This window comes from Trichosurus vulpecula, chromosome 3 (genome assembly GCF_011100635.1).
Source record: "Trichosurus vulpecula isolate mTriVul1 chromosome 3, mTriVul1.pri, whole genome shotgun sequence".
NCBI lineage: Eukaryota > Metazoa > Chordata > Mammalia > Diprotodontia > Phalangeridae > Trichosurus > Trichosurus vulpecula.
In genome coordinates, this window is record NC_050575.1 from 345,168,111 (window position 1) to 345,194,900 (window position 26,790).

The 26,790-nt window shown below is 41.4% G+C and overlaps 1 protein-coding gene across 1 annotated transcript in view; it reads left to right on the forward strand.

Annotated features, from left to right (window-relative positions):
• STPG4 (sperm-tail PG-rich repeat containing 4) overlaps positions 1–25,546 on the forward strand; it is a 44,701-nt gene extending 19,155 nt beyond the window's left edge. Inside the window, exons 6-7 of the mRNA XM_036750023.1 lie at positions 22,683–22,787; positions 25,430–25,546. Coding sequence (XP_036605918.1) covers positions 22,683–22,787; positions 25,430–25,546 — 222 coding nt within the window. The remainder of the gene's footprint in view (positions 1–22,682; positions 22,788–25,429) is intronic.
• Positions 25,547–26,790: the final 1,244 nt, after the last annotated feature.

Sequence of the window (26,790 nt, forward strand, 5' to 3'; positions counted from 1 at the left end):
TGCTCCCAGAGGAAGTCATGAGAAGGGACCCTGGGGCCTTGTAACATCAGAGGCACAAGTTGCCTTGTGTTCCCTAATTGTGTATCTCTCCGCTGGTGTTCCCCATGTGTTTGCTCACTCTGTGTGCATCTCAAGCTTATGGGGGGTGGGTGGGGTAAATATTTTGTAGCTACTGTCCCTACGTTGTTATCTTGGTAAATGCCTTTTCAGTCAATTGAATACATCAGAGAGTGGTTTGCGAGCTATAGTTTTCAGTGTACTCATCCACAGAATACCTTCAAACACACTTGAGTTCCAGCCACGTCTGACTGCTAGCTGTTCCATGACCTGGCTTTGCATTTCTGTTGCTTCTGGGCATTTGTATAGGTCTCCCCATCTCTACCTGTTGAAATCCTTGTTTTTCTTCAAGGCTCGGCTCAGATGCCACCCCCTTCTCCATGATGCCCTCCCTTGCTCTTCACAGCTGGGAGTTCACTCTCAAATTTCCTTAGGGTACTTTTTCTGACTCTCTCCTTTGTCCTTATTACATTCTACCTTGTGGCACACATGGTGTACCCCACCTCAATTAGATAGTAAGCTCCTTACGGACGGAGGCTATATTACTTTTCGATTTCTCATTCCTACCACCTGACACAGTACATTACACGTAGTAAGTGCTTAATAAATGGATTTGAGTTGATTTCATTTGTTGAAAGTAATTTATAAACTGAAAAACACTATATAAATTGTAAGTTGTTGTTTTTATTATAATGTACTTTCAGAAATAGAATAGGATCCCAAAGTTAACTTGAAGGCACAATTCAATTGTATTTGTGTATTCATGGGCAAAAAATAAAAAAATCCATAAGCACAAAGTTGTTTTTCTTTTTTAAATGGGACAGACTTTTCTCCAACTATTCCAATTCTTTTGATCCAATTTGTCCTAAATATAAAGTAGTATAATGAGAGAATGCTACCCAATTGGCTTTTATTATGTTGCATTCCCACCCCCTACCTGGTCATTTAAACTGCACGATTTATAACCTTATGTGGACATGGTCAGGCTGACATCTGAATAGAGACACCCTTGCTATTTTGTTTGTCTCCACAAAGAGACCTCGATGTACCCATCAGCTGCCCTGTAGGATTTGCTGAAGCCTAAACGTTACTTTTATATCCTTCCTTATAGACTTGGGGAAAAGGTACTCAAAACCCTGTTTCCAGTCACTTCTCACTCTGTCATTCATGTGTGTGGGGAAAAAATATCCATAATTGCTCGTTTGAATTTTGGGTTCATTCTTGAAGGGGATTCCTATAGTGTGAAATAGATGTTGACCTTGAATTTGAAAATCCTCTAGGCTCTCCTTTGTGCCTCTGGGACCAGGACCCTTAGGGGTGGAAAATCCATTTTTTTTTATTAGCTTGTAAGTAGCTTCTTTATAATACAGTTGCTAAGCTATTTAGTTTACAAATGTGCAACAAGATTTTATTAGGTACAGTTGGTGCTTTACTTGTTGGTTGCTGGTTGGAAGATAGTCTCTCATTCCTTGGGTTGAAGCCCTGCCTTTGATGCATACTGTCCAGGTGACCCTGGACAAGTCATTTATCTTCTCAATGCTCTGGGCAGCTCTCTAAGATTTTTTTAAGTGCCAAACTGCTTTGTTAGAAGGAGTTTCCTCATTTAGAATTCTTGTTCGGTTGTGTCTGACTCTTCATGACCCCATTTGGGGTTTTCTTGGCAAAGATACTGGAGTGGTTTGCCACTTTCTTCTCCAGCTCATTTTACAGATGAAGAAACTAAGGTGCACAGGGTTAAGTGACTTGCCCAGGGTCACACAGTTAGTAAGTATCTGAGGTCACATTTGAACTCAGGTCTCAGGCCCAGGCCCTATTCACTGTGCCACCAAGCTGCCCATCTAGGAGTTCCCTATAAAATAAATAAATTTCCTATCTAGTCCCTATCCCTATCCCTATCCTTAATTTGCAGTTTATCACTGTCACAGATATCCAATGTAGGTAATTATGAAGCCAAAGTTTGAGAAAACAAGCCAATAAGCTGGAAATGACGTTTGTTATCATTTTGGGGTTTGTAGAGTCAGCCCTTCAGAGCTTGGTTTTTCTCCTCATAAGCATCATGACTGTACTAGAGGAACCATGGTACCTGACTTAGGCTGTGTGAGCCAATAAGGCAGGAGCCCTTACAGCACTCTGCACCTTTCTTATGCCTTATCTCTTCTACAAAATAATGAGCCCTTTGGGCATAGGACCTATTTCTTATTCTTCTTGTGAGGATGGTAGTATGGACTTATCAAAAGATCTGAGTTCAGATCTTGGCTCTGACAATAGCTGAATGACCTTAGACAAGCCGCTTAACTTTTCCAATTATTAACTTGACAAAAAACAGAGAAACATGGACACTTTATCTAATGAGATTCTTATGAAGACCAAATAAGAAAATACGTATAAAGTATTCTGAAACTGGAAAGCACTATATTAATGTAACCCATTACTTATATCCCCCTCAGTGACTAACATGTTATCTTACACGTTGTAGGAATCTAATAAATATATGGGTTTTTTTTCCCTAAGGCATAATCTTTTATTTCCCAAAGAAGGACTCAAGCTTACAAAGCTCCAAACATAATACTTTCTTTGTCTTTCTTTCTCCTTCCTTCTTTCCTTTCTTTCTTCCTTTCTTTTTCTTTAATTCTTTTCTTCCTTCCTTCCTTTCTTTTCTTTCTTTCCTTCCCCTTCCTTCCTTCCTTCCTTTCTTCTCTTCTCTTCTCTTCTCTTCTCTTCTCTTCTCTTCTCTTCTCTTCTCTTCTCTTCTCTTCTCTTCTCTTCTCTTCTCTTCTCCTCTGCTCTCCTCTCTTCTCTCCCTCTCTCTCTCTCTCTCTCTCTCTCTCTCTTTCCTTATTTCAGCATTCACTTCCATAAGATTTTGAGTTCTAAATTTTCTCTTCCTCCTTCCCCTCCCCCCCAAGATGTCATGCAATATCTAATATAGGCTCTATATATGCATTCATATTAAACGTCTAATAAATATATCTTGAAGTTAATGGAGAGAACACATTTTTATGTCATTTTTGAATCATTTTTTCCCATAGAAACTCTTCATAGTTCTTAAATGAACAAGTAGATCAGCAGGAAATTTTCTTCTCTGCTCCATTAAATTATGTTCCTTTCTTTGTGGGATTCAGGGATATTCAGCCTTTGTACACCTTGTGAGGCTCAACCTGTGAATGTGACGGATGAAAAATAGTTCTCCCATCTTGTGTAGGTTGCTCTTGTTCACTCTGTGATTAGACCTTAGCTGTGCATGAAGGTGCTTCAGAGATTTTATTCATCATTTTTGCTGAGCCTAGTTGTCATGACTGTTACTTTTTCAGCTACTTATTAAAAGCAAAATAGTAAATGTGTGACGTTCTTGGTGGGAAAGGGAGCAAAACCTTAGGATTAAAAACTACTTTAATCATATTCAATAATGTTTCACAATAATGTGTTTTTAAAAAATATGTGAAAAACTAGTAATAAGGAGGATAGAATTAGCTAAACAGAAAAAGGTTTGTGTATATCTATAAATGGGTTTTATTTGATTTATTATTTGATAACATTTATAAAGTAATTGTTTAGAAACTGGATAGGAGGCCTGCGATGTCCACTGTGAATTTAAACTGAGTTAAACTCTAATAATGTGAAAGATAGATAATGTAAGTTCAGCAGAATGTAAACTATTTAAGGAAAGGAACAGTTTCATTTGTGTGTGTGTGTGTGTGCGCATGTGTGTTTGCATATCCAGCACCTAGTACAATGACTAACACATAGTAGTCACTAAGCAAATATTTGTTGAATTAAATAACTCATTTTACTTATTCATTAACAAAATGGCAGCGAAGTTCCATGAGAAGAAAAAGCTGTCAAAATGGATTCACTTGATCAGTTTAAAACTAAATAGAAACATAGATATTTCCTTTCCCTGTGTGTCGGAACTTGGCAATACTCTTGGTGAAAGATCCCTTAAATCATGGCAGGTCAGAGAGAGCTTTGGGGAGCCTATCACCTTCTGAAAAAGAGGCAGTCCATTTAGATCTTGCAGAAGTAACTAGCCATGTTTTCTTATAGGATCATGGACTCAGATGTGGAAGAAACTTTAAGAGATCATCTCATCCAACTCCCTGTATCACAGATTCAGGAAACCAAGGGCCATTTGAGGTTAAGTGACTTACCCAAGGTCACAGAGATAGGGAGTAGCAAAAATGGGTTTCAAATCCTGGTCTCTGACTCCCATTCATTTTTCTGTTTCTTCCTTAACCTAACCATTGTACAGCAATGGGGTGTTGCTAATGAAGACTATTAATACCATTGACTGGTACAATGACAAGACAACAATACATTTTGAGGATGAAATACCTAGCTCAGGGGAAGTGATACAGGAACTCCTTTGCAGGAGAAGGTGGCAGTAGAGAATTATGTGGCTTTCCTACCTCCCCATCCTCACCCCCTAGACTAAGGGTTTTTCCCTTCCCAGTCAGACCAGCACAGCCACCTTCATCTTATATTACCAAAAAAAAAAAGTATGCTCAGGGAATGCAAATTAATTTTAATATCAGCGAAAGCAAAACATAATTAGGAAGGCAAATCTCAGGCCCAAAATATCCTATAATGTATTACAAAGCCAAATGAAACAATTTCTGGATTATCTGCCATTCAGAATGAGCCATGTTAAGGCTCTCCTCCACTAAAGTGGATAATTGAAAGCTGGCGATATTTGGAGTGAGTGGAGTTGGATTATTTGACCTTTCAAGGTTCATTCCAGCTTGATTATTCTAAATGAAAACACCTGAGGATCCAGTATGAATAATTCAGCAGGAAGAAGGAGGATTTTAGAATGATCACCCAGCGGGTAGATCTGAGTTGCATTTATATGTTTGTATATACATACACTTATAAATGCAACTATTTATGGATGTAAAAGTGGATCATTGTAAAATTCTCATATAAATATGAGAATATAGGTCTATACTCATGTAGCTGTGTATGTACATATACACATGTACATATGTGTGTATATTATAATATGTGTGCATACATATTAATTTTTTTTAAAAATGGACCCAATCTTATTGTTAAGGTTGGTATGTCCCATAAAAAACCTACGATCTCAGACCCTGCAGAAGAGCGGTAGAGGATCTCCTAACTCTTTGCCAATAGATGATCCTTTAAAGTCCAGTTGTAGGCAATTAGAAATGCTTAAAAATACCGAAGGTCTTGGGGAGGTCGGAAATATACTAGTGACATTTTAAAAATGTGTAAAAATGGACCATAGTATACCAATGCTGTCAATACTGTGCCAATACTGGGTTTTCTTGGCAAAGATATGACTTGCCATTTCTTTCTCCAGCGGATTAAGGCATTAAGTGACTTTCCCAGGGCCACACAACTAATGCAGTTGATTCTCATCATTGGCAGGTGTTATGTTCTAGAAAATCTCCACAAACACTGAATTTGCGGAATACGGAACCATTGCTCCTGCAGGTTCCTAAGAGCCTCTGGTCACAGCATTTACATTAGTGCTTTCTGGAGCAGCCTCATGCATAGACTGATGAATTTCCTTTTTTCCAAATCTAGCATATTGTTGATTCATTAACATAGAATTCAACAGCCAACAGCATTATAACTCACGGCTGAATGAAACTTATCTAAGTGTATTCTCACTGTATTCCTTGTGCCTGGGAATGCTAGACAGCCCTTCAATCCGACACCAACAAAAAGCACAAAAAAGCAAAAACCATGGCGCTAAACAGACTGCAAAAAGAATACTTGCTTATCATATGAGATCTGTTTTTTAAGTTTGAAATGTGTTTTGTTACCTGAAGTGTCCTGTGAACTCAGGCAAAATCAGTCTCTAGTTCTATACAAAGAGTTCTTACCAACTGCTACAAAATCACCTGCTTGCTGCAGATCCCCTTGGCCAGGGCAGCACCTGTAGTTTGACTCTGACTGGGAATGTTCGTGTCAGGCCACCCAGATTTAATGTCCATGGATAACTTAGAGCAGGAATCTCCAAAAAACACAGATAATAAGGATTGACTGCAAGTGTCTGAAGCTGGTTATGAGCTCAGATCTTTCTAATTCTAGGTCCATCCCTTTAGCCACTAGACCACCTAGCTCAAGCATCCCATTCCAAAACTGGTCACCATCTTCTGCCTAAACTAGCCCTGGTTATTTAATAGATAGAAATGCACATGTGATAAGGACTAGGAGCTCCTACAGATACATAATAGACTGAAAGGGGATCTGTGTGGATCCATGCAAGATGGAAACCATATTGCAATGGAAGATTCACCCTACCGAGGAAGACCTGTAATAGTTTCTTTGCTCCTTGGGGGCATTTTTCCAACTTGTCATTATCAGGTTCTTCATCCTGACAGGCACTTCTTAATGGTCTGTCAAAAAAGATGCACCAGTGGACATTGAAGGTGAAATTCATTTAATAATATGGAGAACTTTGTTTTCTTGATACACCTGGATTTTCCTAAGAGATTCATTATGGAGACTAATGCATCTATCCTGCCACAGGCTTTACCATCTTTGGGTGCCTGGTCCTGCACATACTTTTCCGAAAAATGGACACATACAAAAAAGAATGATATATAGTAGGATCCACTCGCAGTCAAATCTGCATTTGAGGTGTGGAGGCACCATCTGGAGGGAGTGCCACTAGCATCATCCACTCTGACCTTAAGAACTTAGAATGCTTTTAATTCACCTGGCACCTCAGTCAATGCCAATTCCTCTGGGCATTATTTTCAACAGCTTTAACTTCACTCTCACCTGTGCTCCTAGAAGTAATGTGTGGGCAGCTGTACAGTCAAGAAAAGTCAAGTTTGGGGACCTTCCAGATAATTTTTTCCAACAGATTAGACCTAATCTGCCAGCAGTGGGCACAGGTAACCTATAGTCAGGCCCAGCTTTCCATACTCCAGGTAGACATGATACTTGTAAAATAGTGTCCATTTATCCATAACTCCTCCAACACAAGAGGGGAGAAGGAGGGACCTCAGTCTACTGAGCTCAGGCCTCCATGTTATCAAGGAGGACTCAAAATGTCTAAAAATACCATGAAGAAAAAGGCTGGAAATTCAAGAAGATTGAGTTAGACAGTTCCTTAGCAAACCTTGTATCTCCTAATCTGATACTGATCTTCCTGACTGGACTCTCCCCTCTTAGCCCCTGGGATTTTTGTACCCTAAGGATTCCTGGTTCTGGTCCTATCTTTTCAGTTGTATTCTAATTCAGATCCTGTTCTTTTATTTTTACTTTCTTTGCCCTAAGCCCAATGGGGCAATTTTGGTGATGAATATTCCCTGGGGTGGGGGTGATGGGGAGGAATTCTACATTACTTCACACTGTAGCCTCATTTTAAATTTGCAGTCCATTAATCGCCACCCTCCCATCCCCACTCCCACCCCCCCAAGGTCTTTTTCACTTGAACTATTGACTACCCACCCCTCCTCCAAATTAAGGGAACTTATGAAAGATGAGGTTTTTTGGTTTTGTCTTGGTTTTGGTAGCGTAAGTGGTTTTTGTTTTTCTAACAGGATGGTCTTAAATAAGGCTGAGTTTTCTTAGTCCCGCACTTAGGGTCTTCTGCAGGCTCCCTTTCCACTATATTTACCACTCCTGCCTTGCCCCACTTCCTACCCCATTCAGACTTGATCTGCTCACTGGCTTCCAAACCAATCTTGTGATCGCTGCCCATGGTCCCCTTACCTAGAATACCTTCCCATGGAAGTAAGTACCTGCACATCTTTCAAAGTAATCTCAAGTTCAGATCCACAGTAGTGAACCTCCATGATTATTGGCTAAAGAAATTCATTTCAGCCAACAAATATATACCTACTCTATGCCAGGCACTGACTCGAAGACAAAAACAGGAAACGACATCTTGAATTGCTGCTAATTTGGTTTTGTTATTCAGCCTTGCCTTGCCTTCCCAAAGTGATCCTAAGCTCTTTGAGGGTAATGAAGGACTATTTATTTTTCCAGAAGCCTAGCATACATAGCCTTGTGGGAATACAAATGCAGTAAAATATATGTCTGTTGTATTTGATTGAATGTATTTTGTTAAAATAGGATTTTACTGGCCCCACCCTAGGACTTTTCATGTCAAAAGGAGCATAACATGGAAGAGAATTTCTATTCTCAGACTTGGTCACAACAAAGAGCACCTCAGAACTCAATGATAATTTGTTTCTTTGTTTCTGTACCAAATGGCATCAGCATAGGTCAATTAGTTTAATGAATAAAACACACAGGCCCCCCTTAAGCAATCAGAATGCAGCTGCCTCCCAGATTTCCTTTTAAATTCTGAGATGAACTTTATAGATTGGATATTGGAGTCTATTATGTAAATCTTTGAGGATAAATAGGTAACTGAGGGCTGGCATGTCACTTGGTATCCAATGTTAATAATGATGCTAGGCAAAAGTTCATTAGAGATTGTGCTAAAATGATTAAGCCTCCTGTTGGTATGAGAGAAATAGACCCTATCCCTGCATTTGTAAGCCAGAGTCGAGGTAGAGAAGCTGTTCTGTTTCATTGGAGCCTTATTAAATGTGCCTTAAACTACTGTCTGATTCAGAGTGGAATCTCAGAGATTCTGCTTTGGAACATCTTTGTGGTCGATGTAGAGGAAAGGCATTGGATCTGACCCCCTCCCCCCTATTCCCACTCACTTCAAAGGTGCCTTTACAGGAATCGTCACATCATCTTCATTCCTTCTACGTTCCTCAGAGGCTGAGAATAGAATTTGTTTGTAGAAAAATTAGTCACCGGTATTCAAGGTTAAATGCCTGCAACAAACTCCATTCACGCACACTATTCCACTCTTCCCAGTGAGCCTTTTCTTCTTAACCTCTGCTTCTTTTTTTCTCCAGCCTCTTCCACGTCTATCTCTTTACCCATGAAATAATGTAGTGAATTAATATTATCCCCAATAGATACTGATTCAACATTTTAAATCTTGAAATTTGAGAACATCCTTATCTAGGTAGTTCAGTTTTGGTGTGACCTTGCCTGATGGCAGAGGGTGCAATAAATGATCCTTTGAAGAATTCACTTATCTCTAGGATTCTGTGAGTCTTCACAAGCAGTGGCATTTGTGTCTTATGACTGGTTTATCAGAAGCTAGCCTTTCAAGAAACACATGAAATGTCAGCAACCTCTTCTAAGCAACATTTTTTTGAGCCATCCTGAATTGCAGTTTCTGCTAACCAATCAATCACTCAACAAGCATTTATTAAACACCCCTTATGTTCCAGGTACTACGATAAGTACTGGGGGATAAAAATGAAGCAGGCCCTGCCCTCAAGCAAACTTATAATCTAGGGGGAGAGAAGGGTAATGCCATATGCACACATAAATAAATATAAAATATATACATTTTAAATGCAAGGTAATTTCAGGGGAGGGATCAAGAAAAGTATCACATAGCAGGTAGCATTTGAGCTGAGATCTGAAGGGCAATAGGGATTCTAAGAAGTGTCAGTGAGGAGGGAAATGCATTCCAGGCATGGTATGGGGACACAGAAGCGATAGGAGACAGAATGTCGTGTGTAAGAAACAGCGAGTAGATCAGTTTGTCTAAAATATAGACTAAGTGAAGGGGCAAGCAATGCTTAATGAGCCTGAAAAGGTAACCTAGAACCTGTCTTTGTGAAGGGCTTTAAATGCCAAACAGGGGCATTTGGTTTTTTTGTCTTAGAAATAGGAGGGAGCCATGAGAGTTTGTTGAGTAGAGGAGAGACAAGGTCAGACTTGTTCTTTAGGAATATCCATCTGGCGGCTAGGGGAGAATTATAGGGACATGAAAGGGGTGAGGGAGGGACTTAATTAGAAGGAGATTTGAAATAGCCTAGGTGAAAGATTAGGTGATTAGGTGGTGGTTGTGTGAGTGAAGAGGAGACAAACATAAGAGATTTTGCTGGAGGTAAAATCAAGAAAGCCTTCTGAAAACTGATTGGTTATGGAGGATGAAGGAGAATCACTTGAGGATGCCCCCTAGGTTATCAACTTGAGTAACTGGAAGAATAGCATATGGGCATAGAGATTGGGAAACTAGGAAAAGAGGGGTGGTCTTGGGAAGAAATCAGTAAACAAATGTTTATTAGGTGTTTTCCTATGTGTGGGCACTGTGCTACAAAAGATAATGAGCTCTGTTTAGGACATGTTGAGTTTGAGGTGGCCACAGGACATCCATTTCAAAATGTCCAGTAGGCAGTTGGTGATGAATAGAGCTCAGGGCAGCTAGGTGGTGCAGTGGAGAGAGTGCCAAGCCTGAAGTCAGGAAGACTCATCTTCCTGAGTTCAAATCAAAACTAGCTGTGTGATCCCAAGCGAGTCACTTAACCTTGTTTACCTCAGTTTCCTCATCTGTAAAAGGAACTGGAAAAGGAAATGGCAAACCACTCCAGTATCTTTGCCAAGAAAACCCCAAATGGGGTCACAAAGAGTCAGACATGACCAAAATGACTGAACGGCAACAGCAGAGCACAGGAGATAGCTTGGGACTGGATACGTGGATTTGGTAAGTCATGTTTTTAGAGATGGTCATTGAACCCATGAGCAGGTGAAATCACCAAGAGGGAGGATGTAGAGAAAGAACGAGATCTGAATTGGAATACAAGCAACTAGGCAGGGCCACAACCAGGAATCCTTGGGGTACAAAAATCCAAGGGGCTAAGAAGAGGATTAATAAATTACCCATAATTATAGGGCAGGATATGGATGACAAACCAACAAAGGTGCCGCAAGAGGAGAGTGAGGAGCATGATGAAAACTCAGAGAGGAGAGGGCAGTCAACAGAGAGGTTAAGAAGGATAATGACCAAGAAAAGGGTAACGGTCTGCCCTCCTGTCCCTAAACATCCATCTGAATGTTGGGATTCTTCTGCAGGTGCTCATCCGTGATTGCAGAATCACTGGTCTTCACTTTTAACAAAAAACGTTTGCCTGGTTTTTTAAAAGTTTTATTGTTTCCTTTTTTCCTTTGTTTTAATAGGTATAACTTACTTTATTTTTTAAAATAATAATAAGTAAAATAATAAAAAAAAATGCATGTCGTAAGGTCTAGAATTCTCCTGGCTGGGGAACCTTGTACCTCCCCCATAACCGTGGGGTGTTCTTTTTATACCAAAGGAAGAAGCCAAGTATCTCCAGATTGATTATAGGTAGTAGTTGAATCAATCACTATGAATATCTACAAACAGGCAATCTTTGGTCTGGAGCAGCAGCCAGACAGTTCTGTGGATCCCCCACTAAATAACACCAAAAATCCTGGTGGTAATTATAGAAATCAGACAAAAGCAGGAGGAGCTAGAGAGTGCATAATTTCTGATTGGTGGATATGTTTGCTTTTCTGCTTAGTAATGAGCTTGAAAGTTAAGACAATGTTATGCCCAAACATAGGTTTGTGTATTGATCATGTCCCAGTCACATACAGGTCACAATATTCTTATTTTGGCTTTTATAGGTCATAGTATCTTAAGTTATGACTCAGTGTCTAAAATATAATTCAGTATTTAATTTACAGTTGTAAACAGGTCACCATGTTTGGGCTTTTCTACCTTTCATAGAATTTAAGCCTTTATGACTTTTCACGTATTTCTGTATTTTATGGCTTTTTCCCAATCAGAACTCCACAGATGTCTTTTTCTTTAGATCACAGTCATTTTTTACTCCATTCCATACTAAACCCTCCCCTATGACAAAGAAAAACAAGAAGAAACACCTGATACTCAAACTTTATCTGACCTGGTAATCTCCCTACCTCTCTTCTATAGGGAAGTATATTTAATTACCTCTTCTCTAGGGCCTTCAGTGGTCTTTCAAGCCTTTTGTGTTTATATCATAGTTATTTCTGGAAATACTCTGCCTCTCGAGCCCACCATCCTCACCACAATGAGCCTTCCAAAGATATAAGCGAATCCAGCCCAAATGGCAACTACCTGTGCTAGCACAGGCTGCATTCACATCTGTAGCCACCTACTTCTCTATACAAAGGAGAGAGGTGTGTTTCATTGTCTCTTTTCACTATAACTCAACAGTTTTGTTTTGGTTTTGTGCTCTTTTTATTATAGATTCAGAGCTAAAAGGGACCACAGAGGTGATCTAAGCCAACTCTCTCATTTCCACATAGGAAGCAAAAGGCCAGAGAGGTTAGAAAATTTACCCAGCATCACACAGGTAGTAAGTGGCAGAGTTGAGGTTTGAACTCAGGTCCTTTGGTTTCCAATCTGGTCCTGTTCCCATATGCCACCCTGCCTCCGATTATTATAGTAATTGTGTATATTGTTTTGTTGGGTCTGTTTAACTCTGCACTGATTCATATAAATCTCCCTCTACATCTTTGAATTCCTCACGGTGATTGTTTCTTGCAGTGTATTGCATTCTTTTGCCGATTTATTCATCTATTCCCCAATGAATGGGTACCCATTTTTTTTACTGGTTTTCTATTAACAAAAAAGCTTTGCTGTGACTATTTGTGCATTTACAGGTCAAGGTGTTTTACCTTACCTTTCCTTTGGCTGCATAAGACTACATATTATCTTGGGTCTATCCAGTTTCATAAATGGTCCTTCCTAATAACTGTAAGGGATGTATAGAGGTGTTTGGGGTGTCAAGGAGGGCTTGACAAGCTATTTTCAAGGCTGCTCATGCACCTTTGGTGTCCACCTTGCACTCAACTCTCACCTACAGCTCCAAGAAACTGTAAAATGCACAGCAGCCACACACTGGTAAATTGTCTTACAGATGAACTAAACCAGGTTGAGAGTAACCAATAGGCCTCAAACCTGTCAGTGAGGGTAGGGAGGTGTCTGCTCCAAATATGAGAAGGCTTTCCTCCAGCGGAATGAGTAGATGAGAACAATTTGTTCCAAAGACCATGGAGGTGGCTGAAGCAGATGCTGTGGTCAGACATTGAAGACACCAAGGTCATTCACTGCAGCCCAGGCCATCGCCAGTCATCCTGACTTTTGTCTTGCCCCTGGAGTTCGAAGACTCTGGAGGAGAGAGTGAAGCTGAGGACTTTGTGCAACTCTGCCTCGCTTAAATCCAATTCACTGAGTCAAGACATCACCTTACAATGTCATTGGTCCTCTTCAAAAGCAAAGAGACATACATGGGACCAATGGCTACTTTAAAGTAACCTTTGTTTCATGTGTTAGTTAATTTGAATGAAATAAGTGAGCCCATCCTGATGAAGTAATGGTGTACCATTACTAAATGAAAATGGCTCCATTAAATGGAAGACTCAAAAACCTGAATATTCTATTCCTATGTGAATGGGTCTCCCAAGGATCCTGATGCCTGAAAGTATATGTTTGATAAATGCTTCATTTGTGCTGGATGTGAAAGGGTACGGGCTCCAGTATTTCTTTGCCACCCTACCGATTGATCTGTATATTGTCGTTGGAGCTGAATCAATGGTAAAAAACACTTAGCAGGAGCTACTTTGACACATCTATTAATCTCTCCCAGTAGTATTCCATTTTCTGGTGGCACCCAACAGAGCTTCTCCCTACCCAGTTTGAGCTATTACAGGAGTTCACATTTCTCTGAGATGAGCAATGAGCTAAGGGAGTGCCAACAGCTTTGCCTTGTTGATGATCTCTGTTCCACGCATCCATCAGTTTGAAAATATTGCTGTCCCTTTCTTTCTGCCGCAGGTTGTCAAATGATGAGGCCCTTCCCATCCCTTGATTATTAGACTTGTGCTCTGCTGCTAATAACCAGCTCTATTCATGGTGGTATAATTGAGAATGGCAGCCCTAATTATACCACTGTGCCATGGAACAGTAAACAAGAGAAGCATCATGACTTAGCATCATCCAGCTGTTGATGGGCACAGTTTGCATTGGCAATACATCACTGTAGTTCTCACAGAGGATAGGAATGTTGCAGCAGGTAATCCACCACCAGCGTCATAGTCACAATCCAGACTCCCTCCCTAGCTCAGCGACTGAATTGAACTATGACCTTAGGCAAATTGCTTAAAATATCTATCCCTCAGAAGCTAGCTGTGCTCTGGATAGATGTGAGGCGTCTTAGGAAGTGCCATGAATCCTTTTGACTTCTGCGGTGTGATTTATAAATCACTGAAGTTCTAGATGCCAGGGTGCACGAAAGACCTAATGGAACATGGAGACGCTCTCGAAAGGGAACTGGAATTCTCAAGGATGTGGGAAGGCTTCTTATGGGAAGAGAATGAGGACTTTTCCATTTGGAAGGACAAGAGCCAAAAGTGAGTGTGACTGAAGTCTGTACGTAAAAAGGAGACAACCATAGACAACTCTGACCAATCCCATAACACCAGGAATCACATTTTAAAGTTTGAAAGGAGTAGATTTAGGACCCATAAAAAGATGATCTACTTTACACATGTAACAGGAGGGCCGAGTTTATAATCTCAAAGAGGATCATAAACATGTCTGAAAGGTTCGGAACCGCCGGATATAAGAAACTCTCAAAGTAGAAGGCAGAAGAATCAAAACATTTATTTAGGCTCCACAGTAACCAACCCATGAACCAGAAGCCCCATTTTGATATGTTGATCCAAATCTTCCAGGCCCAATAAGTACGCCTTGCAAGAGTAACCAGGAGGCTACAGAGAAACATGATTGCGTAAAGCAAAATCATGTTTCCCCCTTTTATGGTAATAAGATTACCCACTGGACTGAAGTCTTTGTTCAGCTTCCTCCCGTAGATCAGCTCTGCTACTGGCAGCTCCTGCTTCAGCTGTGTCTGTGGCTGTAACTGTAACTGACGTAACTGTCGTAACTGCCTCTGTAACTGCCGTTGTAATGGCCTGAAGTCTTTGTTCAGCTTTCTCCCGTAGGTTAGCTCTGCTACTGGCAGCTCCTGCTTCAGCTATAGCTGTGGCTGTAACTGACGTAACTGTCGTTGTAACTGTCGCTGGCTCCAACCGGAAAAGGAAGAGAGAAGATCTTCAAGCTGTCCTCTCCCCTCTTATAGAGTTTTTGACATCATCAAGCACCGCCCGAATGACCAGGGCCGATTGGTTCCTGAGTTGGCCCCTCCCCCTAGGGTAGAGGTTAACACCTCCCCTCAGCCAGCCCCATGACTCATCACACAGGAAGTTGTCTGCTTCCCGGCATGCTCCCCGGGCCTCCTGCCCCGGAAGAGCAAGCCACAGTGTCCAGAGGCTCAATGAGGTAAGCTGAGTCATTCAAAGAAAACAAAGGCCATTCTGGTTACACTCCACCCCTTGTTATAGGATACATAATCTAATCAGCCATGTATCCTAGAACATACATTGTGATCCAATTACAAAGGAAACTAAAACATATCATTCATTATAAAGCAAAACATATCATTCAGTGACATTCCCAAACATTGGTTAACGATTCAAATGCGATCCACCCCTAGATCCCAGCAAAATAATCTCTTCAATCAATCATCCCCAAAATAATTATTAATAATTCAAATGTCCACCCCTAAATCCTTGTATCCATTACATAGGATCAATAATATCATAACAATAAAACAACACAGCAAGGATAACACAAAATAAGTAAACAGAACACTATCATCATTTCCACCCCCCTTGAACGATTGGGGCTCAAAATCTTGGGTGAGGGGTGAAGGTCTCATTTTCCATAGCTTCTTCATGCTGAAATTGGATGTAGAGATGGCCCTGCCCCCAAAAAGTCCCATTCCAGAGGTCATTTCTTTAACGAGCTGGCAGGAATTCCAAGAATGCTACATGCTTAGGCAGTCACCGGAAAGTGCAGGGTGCTTAAGCCTGAAGGAAACAAAACTAGCAACAAGGTTAGCCAAAACAAAGGACAAAAAGAATAGACAAGTATGGACTATAATTCTTCAAATAAAATCATCTCAAGTTTGGTTGAGATTTCAGTTATGCAAAGATCCAACATCAGAGCCAAACTCAGGTGGGAAATGTTTCTTTTCAAAAGGAACATAATGAGGAAGCCAAGAGGATCCCACCCTAGATATAGACTAAGATTGTCCTCCCAGCCTTTCCCCAAATGTACAAGTTTTCATCCGTTAATCACACAAGGTCACCTTCAGTCTGAGTGGCTTGTAGGCTTGCAGGAGCAGTTCTTATTTCCCTATTTCTCGTGTTATCAAGTCCTCTATACATTCTGTATAATTCATTGGTTGGAATTCCATCTATCATTTCAAAACCTACTCCTGCTCTCAATAAAGCAGTAAACATTTCTTTCCTTGTTACTCTCCTTTGGCGCCAAGTTTGCTGGTTATTCACCCTTCTCTCTCGAGGAGATCTATCCCCTCCCCAGTCACCTAAGTCATGTAACTGTAAAATCTTATTTATCACTGTTGTAAGACGGCTCCCTACTTCTCCAAGTAATAAATTCAAAATTAGTTGTTTATAAGCAGGGGGAGCTGTCCTAATTATTAAATTCCTATGAGGCAGTTCCATTGAATCATTGTAATATTTGTCTGCAGTTCCTGTCATAATGGCAGTCTTCATTACCTCCTCCTTTAGTCTCATGATACAATCTCTAAGTGAATACCAGGGTCTGTGCTCAGTGGGCCACATAGAATCAGTATCATATCTCTTATTGCATCCCACAGCGGCTAATGCCAACAGAGTAGTCCTGCTATCACCATCTCCTTGCTGATGATGTTCCCTAAAAGCTTGTTGAACTAGAGGATCATGGCTGATACCTATGAATCTCATGCAGTCTGTCCCATCTACTGATATTCCACTGGCCCCTTGATCACTGAGTCTTACCATCCAAGATATCAATGGTTCTCCTATTCTTTGGCTGAATCTACTCAAAATATCTGTGACCTCTTGCGGTGAGAAATCTTCCTGAATTTCCCTTGTAACTGAATCTTCACCTCGGGTTTCTGTCTTCCTCCTTTGTATGGGTCGAGCCCTTGTCTGATCATTTAACCATCTCCTATTCTCTGTGTGAGGCACATCCTGAACCCCAGTAGTGTTTTGTGCCTCAACCCCTAACATTGTCTCATTCTCTCCCCACTCACTTCCTCTGCCACCATGGCTAGGACGAAGCAGGCAGTCAGGCTCTTTCTGGGCTGGGTTGAAATGCACTCTGGGCTTTTTGGTCTCCTGTTGCTCTTAGCCACATTAATAGAAAAGTTCTCATTTGAGTCAGTTTGGTCTCCTGCTATCTGAGATTCCTCTTCTTCCTGTGGGGTAGGAGTGCCCCCATGTCTTTCACTTAATCTCAATCTTTCGTATACTAGCCGGTAGGCTGATAACACTATCCAGCTTTGCCTAGATAGTGATGCCCCTGACTGAATCCCAACTTCTCGTAAACACTTTTCCAAATCCCTAGGATCTCCTCTCCGTAGCCTTGGTTCCCAGTTTTCACAGGGTCCAGCTTTTTTAGCCAATTCTTTTGCTAGGGAGGAATAAATGGATCCTCCCATCCTGGGATATTCATCTCTTCCTCTGAAATTGTTCTGCTTCTAAATAGAGATCTTATACCTAGCGATCCTGTTCGTGACGCCAAATGTATCAGGAGGGCAGAGTTTATAATCTCAAAGAGGATCATAAACATGTCTGAAAGGTTCGGAACCGCCGGATATAAGAAACTCTCAAAGTAGAAGGCAGAAGAATCAAAACATTTATTTAGGCTCCACAGTAACCAACCCATGAACCAGAAGCCCCATTTTGATATGTTGATCCAAATCTTCCAGGCCCAATAAGTACGCCTTGCAAGAGTAACCAGGAGGCTACAGAGAAACATGATTGCGTAAAGCAAAATCATGTTTCCCCCTTTTATGGTAATAAGATTACCCACTGGACTGAAGTCTTTGTTCAGCTTCCTCCCGTAGATCAGCTCTGCTACTGGCAGCTCCTGCTTCAGCTGTGTCTGTGGCTGTAACTGTAACTGACGTAACTGTCGTAACTGCCTCTGTAACTGCCGTTGTAATGGCCTGAAGTCTTTGTTCAGCTTTCTCCCGTAGGTTAGCTCTGCTACTGGCAGCTCCTGCTTCAGCTATAGCTGTGGCTGTAACTGACGTAACTGTCGTTGTAACTGTCGCTGGCTCCAACCGGAAAAGGAAGAGAGAAGATCTTCAAGCTGTCCTCTCCCCTCTTATAGAGTTTTTGACATCATCAAGCACCGCCCGAATGACCAGGGCCGATTGGTTCCTGAGTTGGCCCCTCCCCCTAGGGTAGAGGTTAACACCTCCCCTCAGCCAGCCCCATGACTCATCACACAGGAAGTTGTCTGCTTCCCGGCATGCTCCCCGGGCCTCCTGCCCCGGAAGAGCAAGCCACAGTGTCCAGAGGCTCAATGAGGTAAGCTGAGTCATTCAAAGAAAACAAAGGCCATTCTGGTTACAACACAGTAAGAAATAAGCATGTGGAATGTGTTATCCTAAGCAATGCTAAAAATACCTAGCATGATTCATTTGACATATTGATTAATCTAGCCAAAGAGTATTAAATTATTGTGGTCATATGGTGGGATGGTGGAGTTTGAGGAAGGAATACAGCCTAGCTCCTCTGACAGCTACTCCAATAATGATCTAATACGAATGCTGAACTGAGAAGTGATTGGGAAATTGAGGGAGAAACTACAGTGGATCATTTTTCCTGATGAAGATCATAAATTCAACGTATAGGCAAATGACCAGGGCAGGAAATGGGGAACAGCAGCATGGGGTAGGGGACAAGGGTAGTGTGTCGGTAAGCAAAATGGCTTTCAACCAAACTGGAGATGATTTTATTTGAAGGATAATAGCCCATACTTGCCTACTCTATTTGTTCTTTGTTTTGGTTAACCTTGTTGTTAGTTCTGTCTCCTTTAGGCTTAAGCACCCTGCACTTTCAGGTGACTGCCTAAGCACGTAGCATTCTTGGAATTCCTGCCAGCTCGCTAAAGAACTGACCTCTGGAATGGGACTCTTGGGGCAGGGACAGCTCTACGTCCAATTTCAGCAAGAAGAAGCTATGGAAAATGAGACCTTCACCCCTTACCCCAAGATTTTGAGCCCCAATTGTTCGAGGTGGGGGGGCGGTGAATGATGATACTGTTCTGTGTACTTATTTTGTATTATCCTTGCGGTATTGTTTTATTGTTATGATATTATTGATCCTATGTAATGGATACAAAGATCTAGGGGTGGACATTGGAATTATTAACAAGTATCTTGGGAATGATTGATTGAAGAGATTATCTTGCTGGGACCTAGGGGTGGGTCACATTTGAATTGTAAACCAACATTTGGGAATGTCACTGAATGATATATTTTACTTTATTGTGAATGATATGTTTTAGTTTCCTTCGTAATTGGATCATAATGTGTGTTCTAGGATATATAATCTAATCAGTCATGTATCCTAGAACACAATGGGTGGAGCGTGTCCGGTAAGCAAAATGGCCTTTGTTTTCTTTGAGTAACTCAGTTTATTTCATTAAGCCTTACTAGGTGCTGGGCCCTTGGGGCCCGAGGTAGGGCTAACTCCAGGGAGGGCCTAGTTTACATGTCTAGGACAGCAGAGGCTTTTAGACCACGTGGGTTTAAGTCCGCCTCTTTGTGACGATTCATGGGGCTGGCTGAGGGGAGGTGTTAACTCCAGAGCCATGCCCTATTGGGTGTTAACCTAATCTAAGTGAATGTGAACCTCCCAGAGTCCTAAAGGGAGGGGCCAACTCAAGAACCAATTGGCTCTGGTCATTCAGACGACGCTTGATGATGTCAAAAACCCTATAAGAGGAGAGAAGACAGCTTGAAGATCCCTTTTCTGTTGGAGCAGCAGTGGTGGCGAGTGTGACTCTGGGCCAGCCCTTGTTCCGAGCGCTCGGGCTGAACCTAGATGTTGGTAACTATGAATTGTATTGGGTCTGTCTGTTGATGTTTGTAATTTATTTGTATTTTGTTCTGAAGTTCAGGATGCTGGTTTTTTCCCCTGAACTAAATGAATGTTCTGAAGTTCAGGGTGCTGGTCTTTTCCCCTGAAGTAAGTGAATGAATCTGTATTTGGTCTGTCTGTTGATGCTTGTAATTTGTTTGTATTTGTTCTGAAGTTCAGGGTGCTGGTTTTTTCCCCTGAACTAACTGAATGCTGTCTGTATGCTCCCTTGAACTAACCGAATGCTGTCTGTATGCTCCCCTGAATTAACTGAATGCTGGCTGTATGCTGGATTAAAGTAAGCTTGTCAACCCCTTCACCTTGCTTTCCTTGGTTAAGCAGATCAAAAGAACCTATGCTTTCCCAGTGTGCCGGCAGCTTTCTGGGTGCTGGCTGTGGGTGGATCTTACACCCCCACAGAAGCTGCTAGCTGGATTGTTAAAACAGGTAGCACTGGAGAGGCCCAGGGACATGGACTCAGCTAAGAACTCTGAATTAGTTCATCAGGTGGGGACACCCTGAGCATATTATAAAATTAGTACTCTACCGCGACCAGTAGCGCAGGGTCTCCCCAGGGACCCAAGAACTCAGACTTAGTACCCAGAGCCTCAAGTTGCCAGGACAATGCAGAGGGGTAGTCTTTCCAGAAAGGAAAGCTCACAGACTCAGCCCCGCCCCCCTATCCCCACCCCAGAGCTCTCAACTAGATCAGCAACATCATGGCTGCCCAGAGCAGATGTTTGAAAGAAAAACTAAACAAAAAAAAAAGGTAAAGAGCTCTCGTGAGGCCAGAGAGGCCCAAAACACAAACCCAGAAAAGGAAGAGAAGACCAAAACACCTACAAGGAAAGCCTCAAAGAAAAAACACAGCTTGCTGTCAAGATCAACTAGTATTCTTAGAAAAAATGATGTAAGAGTTTTGAAATGATGTTTTAAATTATATAAATGAAATGAGAATGATGAAAGGAAGAATTGGAGGAGAGACTTGGAAGGCGAATCAACAGCTGAGAACCAGAGGTATAAAACCTTGCCCAAGTAACAAAATCCCTGAAAATTAAAAATTAAAATGGACTAAACAGAAGTTAATAACTATGAGACAACAAATAGTAAAACGAAATCAAAAGATAGAAAAATAGAAGAAAGTATAAAGTGTCTCATATAAAAACTGGCCTGGAAAACAGATCAGTTAACAATCATTGACCTTCCTGAAAGCCATGACCAGAACAAACAAAACACAAAAATCCCTAGATGTCAAAGCACAGGATCTGGGCCATAGCATAATTAATGTCCATCATTTTCCCACGGAGTGTAGCAAGACCTAAAGCTTTCAACCTATGGCCACATCTATATTGTTGTTGTTTGTCCTTCATTCTCGAAGAGGACCATGACATCAAGAAGATGATGCCATGACTTCCAAGTGAATTGGGAGGGCTGTGCAAAGTCACAAACCTCACTATCATCTGGAGCCATCGGGGTCCAGTGGCCAGATATAGGTAAGGACCATTGGAGATGGCCCCACTGATGAGTGTTCTGTGAAAGTAAGGGAACATCTTACTGTTAGAACTAGTCTCCATTATATGATTTTTGGTCCCTGACTGGGGCCAGTCAACTGCATTGTGACTTGTTTTTCTGGTCTGATTACTTGGTAATCACAGTGGATATCAAGGAGAGGTTGACAGTTACTTTCAGATATATTCTGTTGTTTATTCCTGAACAGTGTGGTGAGTTGAACTGGAGGACCTCAAGGAGTACCTTCCAGCTCCAGATTCAGGTGTGTGGCCAGTGTGGGCCAACTGCTGGATGGATTGAAAGTTGATTTTTATCCTCAATCAATCCATACTTACTGAGCCCCCACTATGTATGAGACCTTTGGAGGGATACAAAAATGGTATAAAACAACAGCTGTCATCCCCAAGGAGGGGAAAGAGACTGAAGAGAGCATTCAGGCATAGTGTGAATTCACAATACCGAAGAGAGTATTCCCACATAGAAAGTAAGAAACATAAGCCTGGGTAGTGAGTGTACAACAAGTCCAGAAAAGGGAAAGATGACTTGATCAGTATGAATGGACAGAACGAAAGATCCATCAATAAGGTGAGACAAGCCTTGAAGGATGGGTAGAGAACTTCCTTTTCTTTGTCCTTAAGGTTAATTCTCATTGTTTTGTTTTCCTGCTTTGTTCTTAAATAACTTGAAAGGAGACGACTGGTCCCTGTGGTTGGTTTGTTTGGGAGACAAAATTTAAGAGGATGTAGGAGTTGACACCCTACCTAGCTATGTGACCCTAGAACAATCACTTAATTTCTTTCAGCCTCAGTTTCCTCATTCATAAAAAGCGGGGAGGGTTGGCCTTGATGGCCTCTAAGGTCTCTTTCAGCTTTCAATCTATAGTCCTTTGAACTTCTGAGGGAGCTTATGAGAGTGATGCATCGTTCACTCTTCTGTGGGTGGGGGTGCATGATTATCTGAGGACATAGATTTGCAGTTGGCTTGTGTGTTGGTTGTGTACACCCAGTGGTGGTATGTACACATGACCCGGTTTTATCATCTCAAGTGTCCAGATATGCATGCTCAAAGCCAAACCAACTCCCAATCGGTGACATGGCAAAGACTTTCTTCTTACAGTTCTCAAGGGTTCTGCCTTGAGTTGTGATTAGTGTGCCATGTGTAAAAAGTATCAATAAAACATTTTAGAAAGAGACATGTCTACGTTAATTGAATGTGTTACATATAACCTAATTATCTACAAGAAGATTGAAAAATTCTCAATATTCACAATAATGAAAAACTCATTTTTTCTTTAGAAAGAAGGCCCAGGACCGGCTTATTATGATGTGAAGGGATCAAAGATAAATCCTATTACATCCTGTTTCCAGTCAAAAGTGCCTAGATTCTTGCCAATTCGTTCAGTGAGTATTCTAGAAAATAAAGACCAGTTAGAAAAGACAGGTCACTCCCAAAGAGGCAGCTTTAGTGACCAACGTAGTGTGAGAAGTTCAAAGAACAGCGATTCACCCTGCCCTGAGTGGTTTGATGAGGATATAGGACTAGATGACTTCCAATCAAATAATCAATTAACCAGGAAGAATTTCTTACATCCCTCCTATATGCCAGGCACCGTGCCAGGTACTGGGGGGTGGAAGTACAAAGAATGAAATAATATCTACTTTTAACGAGCTTGCAGTTTAACAGGGCACATGACAAGTCCATATAAAAGTATGTACAGCATAAATATGGAGTTAATAAATATAAATATACACAAAGTAGTTAAATACAAGGCAGTTTGGGAGGGAGGACACCAGGACCTGGGGGAATCAGGAAAGGCTTCAGGTAGAAGACAGGAGATGCACCTTAAAGGAAAAGGGGGACTCTTTGAGGTAGACGTGAAGAGGAAGTGCCTTCCAGGGATAGGGGACAGTCAGTGCAAAGGTTGAGAGAGGAGGAACAGAGAGGAAGCAAAGTTGGTTATCAGGGTTAGGTATGTCAACCCTACATAGACTCAGGAATGGCCCTGAATCCAGACATGCTATGTTTCCATTTCCCCAAAATATTCCCAGCCAGAGCGTTCAAAAGGTAATGTTTCAGGGCAGCTAGGTGGTACAGAGGGTAGAGCACGGGCCCTGGAGTCAGGAGGACCTGAGTTCAAATACTACCTCGAATAACTGTGTAACCCTGGGCAAGTCACTTACCCCTGATTGCCTCCCAAAAAAGAAAAAAAAGGTAATGTTTCACATTTCTTAGCAATGCCAATCTGAATTCCACCTTGGATTTGATTTAGTTCGACAAACATTTATTACCTTACAATTGATCAGCTGATATATGTGTCAGTCAGCTCTTTAAACTTTCTAAATGCTTTGAAATCTGTGATATCACTTTATGGATTTGAAAATAGGCTGGTTTTTTTTTAATATACCTTTAAAACACAGAACCTTAGAGTGGGAATGGACCTTAGAGCCTCAGACCGTCTAGTACAAACCCCTTTCAAGAGTTAGGTACAAAGGCCCAGAGAGGCCCATAGTTATGGCAGAGCTGGTTCTAGGATGTGGGTCAGGAGACCTGAATTCTTCTCTTTCTCCACTTAGACCTCAACTTGGTATTTCAGGAGAAAAATAATAGGCTTTATTCAGCTTTTCTCCTACCCTCTGCCTATTCAAATTCCAATGAATCTTCCACTTGCTGCTTTGTGTCCTACTGAGAATCTGCAGTTGTGGTTCATTCGCAAGAAAATAAGGGGAAAGTGGATGGGGAGGAGGGAGCAAGCATTTATTAAGCATTTCCTGTGTGCCTGGCACTGTACTAAGTCACAAATATTATACAAATATACATACATGTATCAGAAGACTTGAGGCTCACACTTTTTGGTGGGCTTGGGGAATGGATTCCACTTTGCAGGTTGGTGGGATCAACCACCTACATTGTTTTTTTTTTTTTTCCATAAGATAAGATACTGTCTTGCATGTTTCATAAGCACTCAATTGAGTTTCAGTCTTTCTTTCAAGGGAGCAAAGTGACACACTGTGGATGGAGCTTTGGGCCTGGAGTCAGGAAGCTGTTTGGTCATTTTTCAGTCACCTCTGACTCTCTGTGACCCCATGTGGCAAAGATACTGGAGTGATTTTCCATTTCCTTCTCCAGCTCATTTTACAGAAGGGGAAACAGAGGCAAACACAGGGCTAAGTGACTTGCCCAGGGTCACACGGATAGTCAAGTGTCTGAGGCCAGATTTGAACAAAGGAAGATGAGTCTGACTCAGCACTCTATCCACTGTGCCACCTCGCTGCCTCTAGTCAGGAAGACCTGAGTTCAAATTTACTACAAAAGAATAAAAGAGAGAGATAGGGATAGGGCTAGTAGCCTAGGGTGAGAGGTCAAGAAACTAGAAGCTAAAATATTCAGATGAATGTCAGTCTGTTGAGAAGTATTTATTAGGAACTTAAAATGTGCCAGGCACAATGCTAAGTACTGGGGATATAAAGAAAAGCAAAGACAGTCCTCAAATTTTAACTGGGGAGAAAACATGCAAAACATTACCCGTGCATGATATATACAGCGTAAATGGAAGGTCGTTAAGTATCAGAGCCTAGAGGAAAACACAAAGAACTCCAGTGGCTATGGTATTTATAAATGTAATTTTTTTTATTGATAAAAGACAATTTTGATTACCTGAAGCTAATTTTTTTTAGATAACAACAAATTGAGCTCTCTCTCTCTTTCCCTCTCTCTCCAAGGCTGGGGAGGTATAAGATAGGTTAGGGATGGAAGGGTGATTTCCTCATCTCAGAACATATGGCTCTGTTCCCAAACTAAAATACATTACTAGATTAGGGGTCAGAAATAGCACACATCGTGTTTGTTAAACTATGCTTTGTTGCTCCAGGGCATTTGCTGACACATTTTGTCAAGGGGGTTGGGGTGGTTGAAGATGATCTCATGTGTAGACTTTAAAAGTTAATAACTCAACTGCTACTGCGTCACTTCAAGGTAGGTTAGCTTTCATTATAATTGTATAGACAATCAGCTGTGGTTTTTATTTTTATTTTTATTTTTTCAGAAAACACCAGGCCCTGGAGCATACGCAGGTCCCCCACAGTTACCTAAGCACCCACGGAGTGTTGACAAGATAGGCCGAGAACATAACCTTTTGTTCAACAATACAGTTGGGTTTTGAGTAAAGTGGTTTTGGTCTGTGACAACTTGTTGAGTTTAAGTAAAGCCTTACATGAAAAAGAAAGATCTTGTTCATCCTTTTGGGGTCAGCGTAGGTGTTGGGATAGGGAGAAACTATTAGGATGATGGTGATGACTTTTTTTTTGCCGTATAACATTATCCAATGCCTTTTTACAGAGGTGTGCTGGTGTTACAATACTTAAGAGCAGTGAGAAATAAATTGTAAAGGGACCCACTTAGCATCCAGACTTTGTTATATTATTTGCTGTGTGCTATACAGAGCTGTCATTGGGGAGTCTGCCCTGATTTGAAGATAAACTTAAGCCATGCTAAGCTTGGATCCAGAAAGGCAAGGATCCTACCAAACAACACCAATCCAATTCAGGAATTATCTATTCCTTGGCTATTTACTGTATACTTAGCCTTGTCTTAGGTGCAGGGTGAGTTGGGGAAGGAAAAAGCTTGGTTTATGTTCTCAAGCAATAGCTTACCATCCATTAGAGAAATAGAATATTGTTCTGGGCGCAGGATGAATCAGGCCAGTTCCTTGCTAGTTTGGGTTTGATATTGGAACAAAATGAGATTTTTTTAGCCATAGCAGGAGAAAGATGTTCAACAAGGATATGCACTGGAGATACCTTGAACAGATTTAGCAGAGAAAAGTTCTCTTGCCTCCATTAACCGTCATGATCTGCCAGCCACACCTCTGAGAGTACCTTCTCATGGCTGCATTTGAGATTCAGGCAGGAGGATGTCAACAATCTGAAGCCTTCATTACTTGAACCAATCAAGTCTCAGGGAAGTTCTCAATACCTTTTAAGGAAAAATTAACCTAACCTGCATGGGGAGAGGGGTTAGGATACAAAGATATACACTCCAGAAATAGCCAAATGGTTAAAATAGGTCACGAAATATTTTACTTGCTTTCTCTCATTTGATTTGAAATAGCAATAGAAAGCAGCGTGTGACTAAGTGTTCAAATGAGGAGAGCCGACAGAAGTCCAACAGGAGTTCTGGCGATCAAGCTGACTTGAAGTGGTCTTGGAGAGAAGAAGGGGCTAGGGGACTTCATGAGCGAGGTAAGACTAGGTATCGTTCACTCGTTTTCCCATTGTGTCTGACTCTGTGACCCCATTTGGGGTTTTCTTGGCAAAGATTAGAGCTGAGCCTTAATTAGAGGTACCATTTGGATAGGGGTGGGTGGGAAGAGCATTCCAGGTCAGAGAAGAGTGTGAGTCAAAGTAC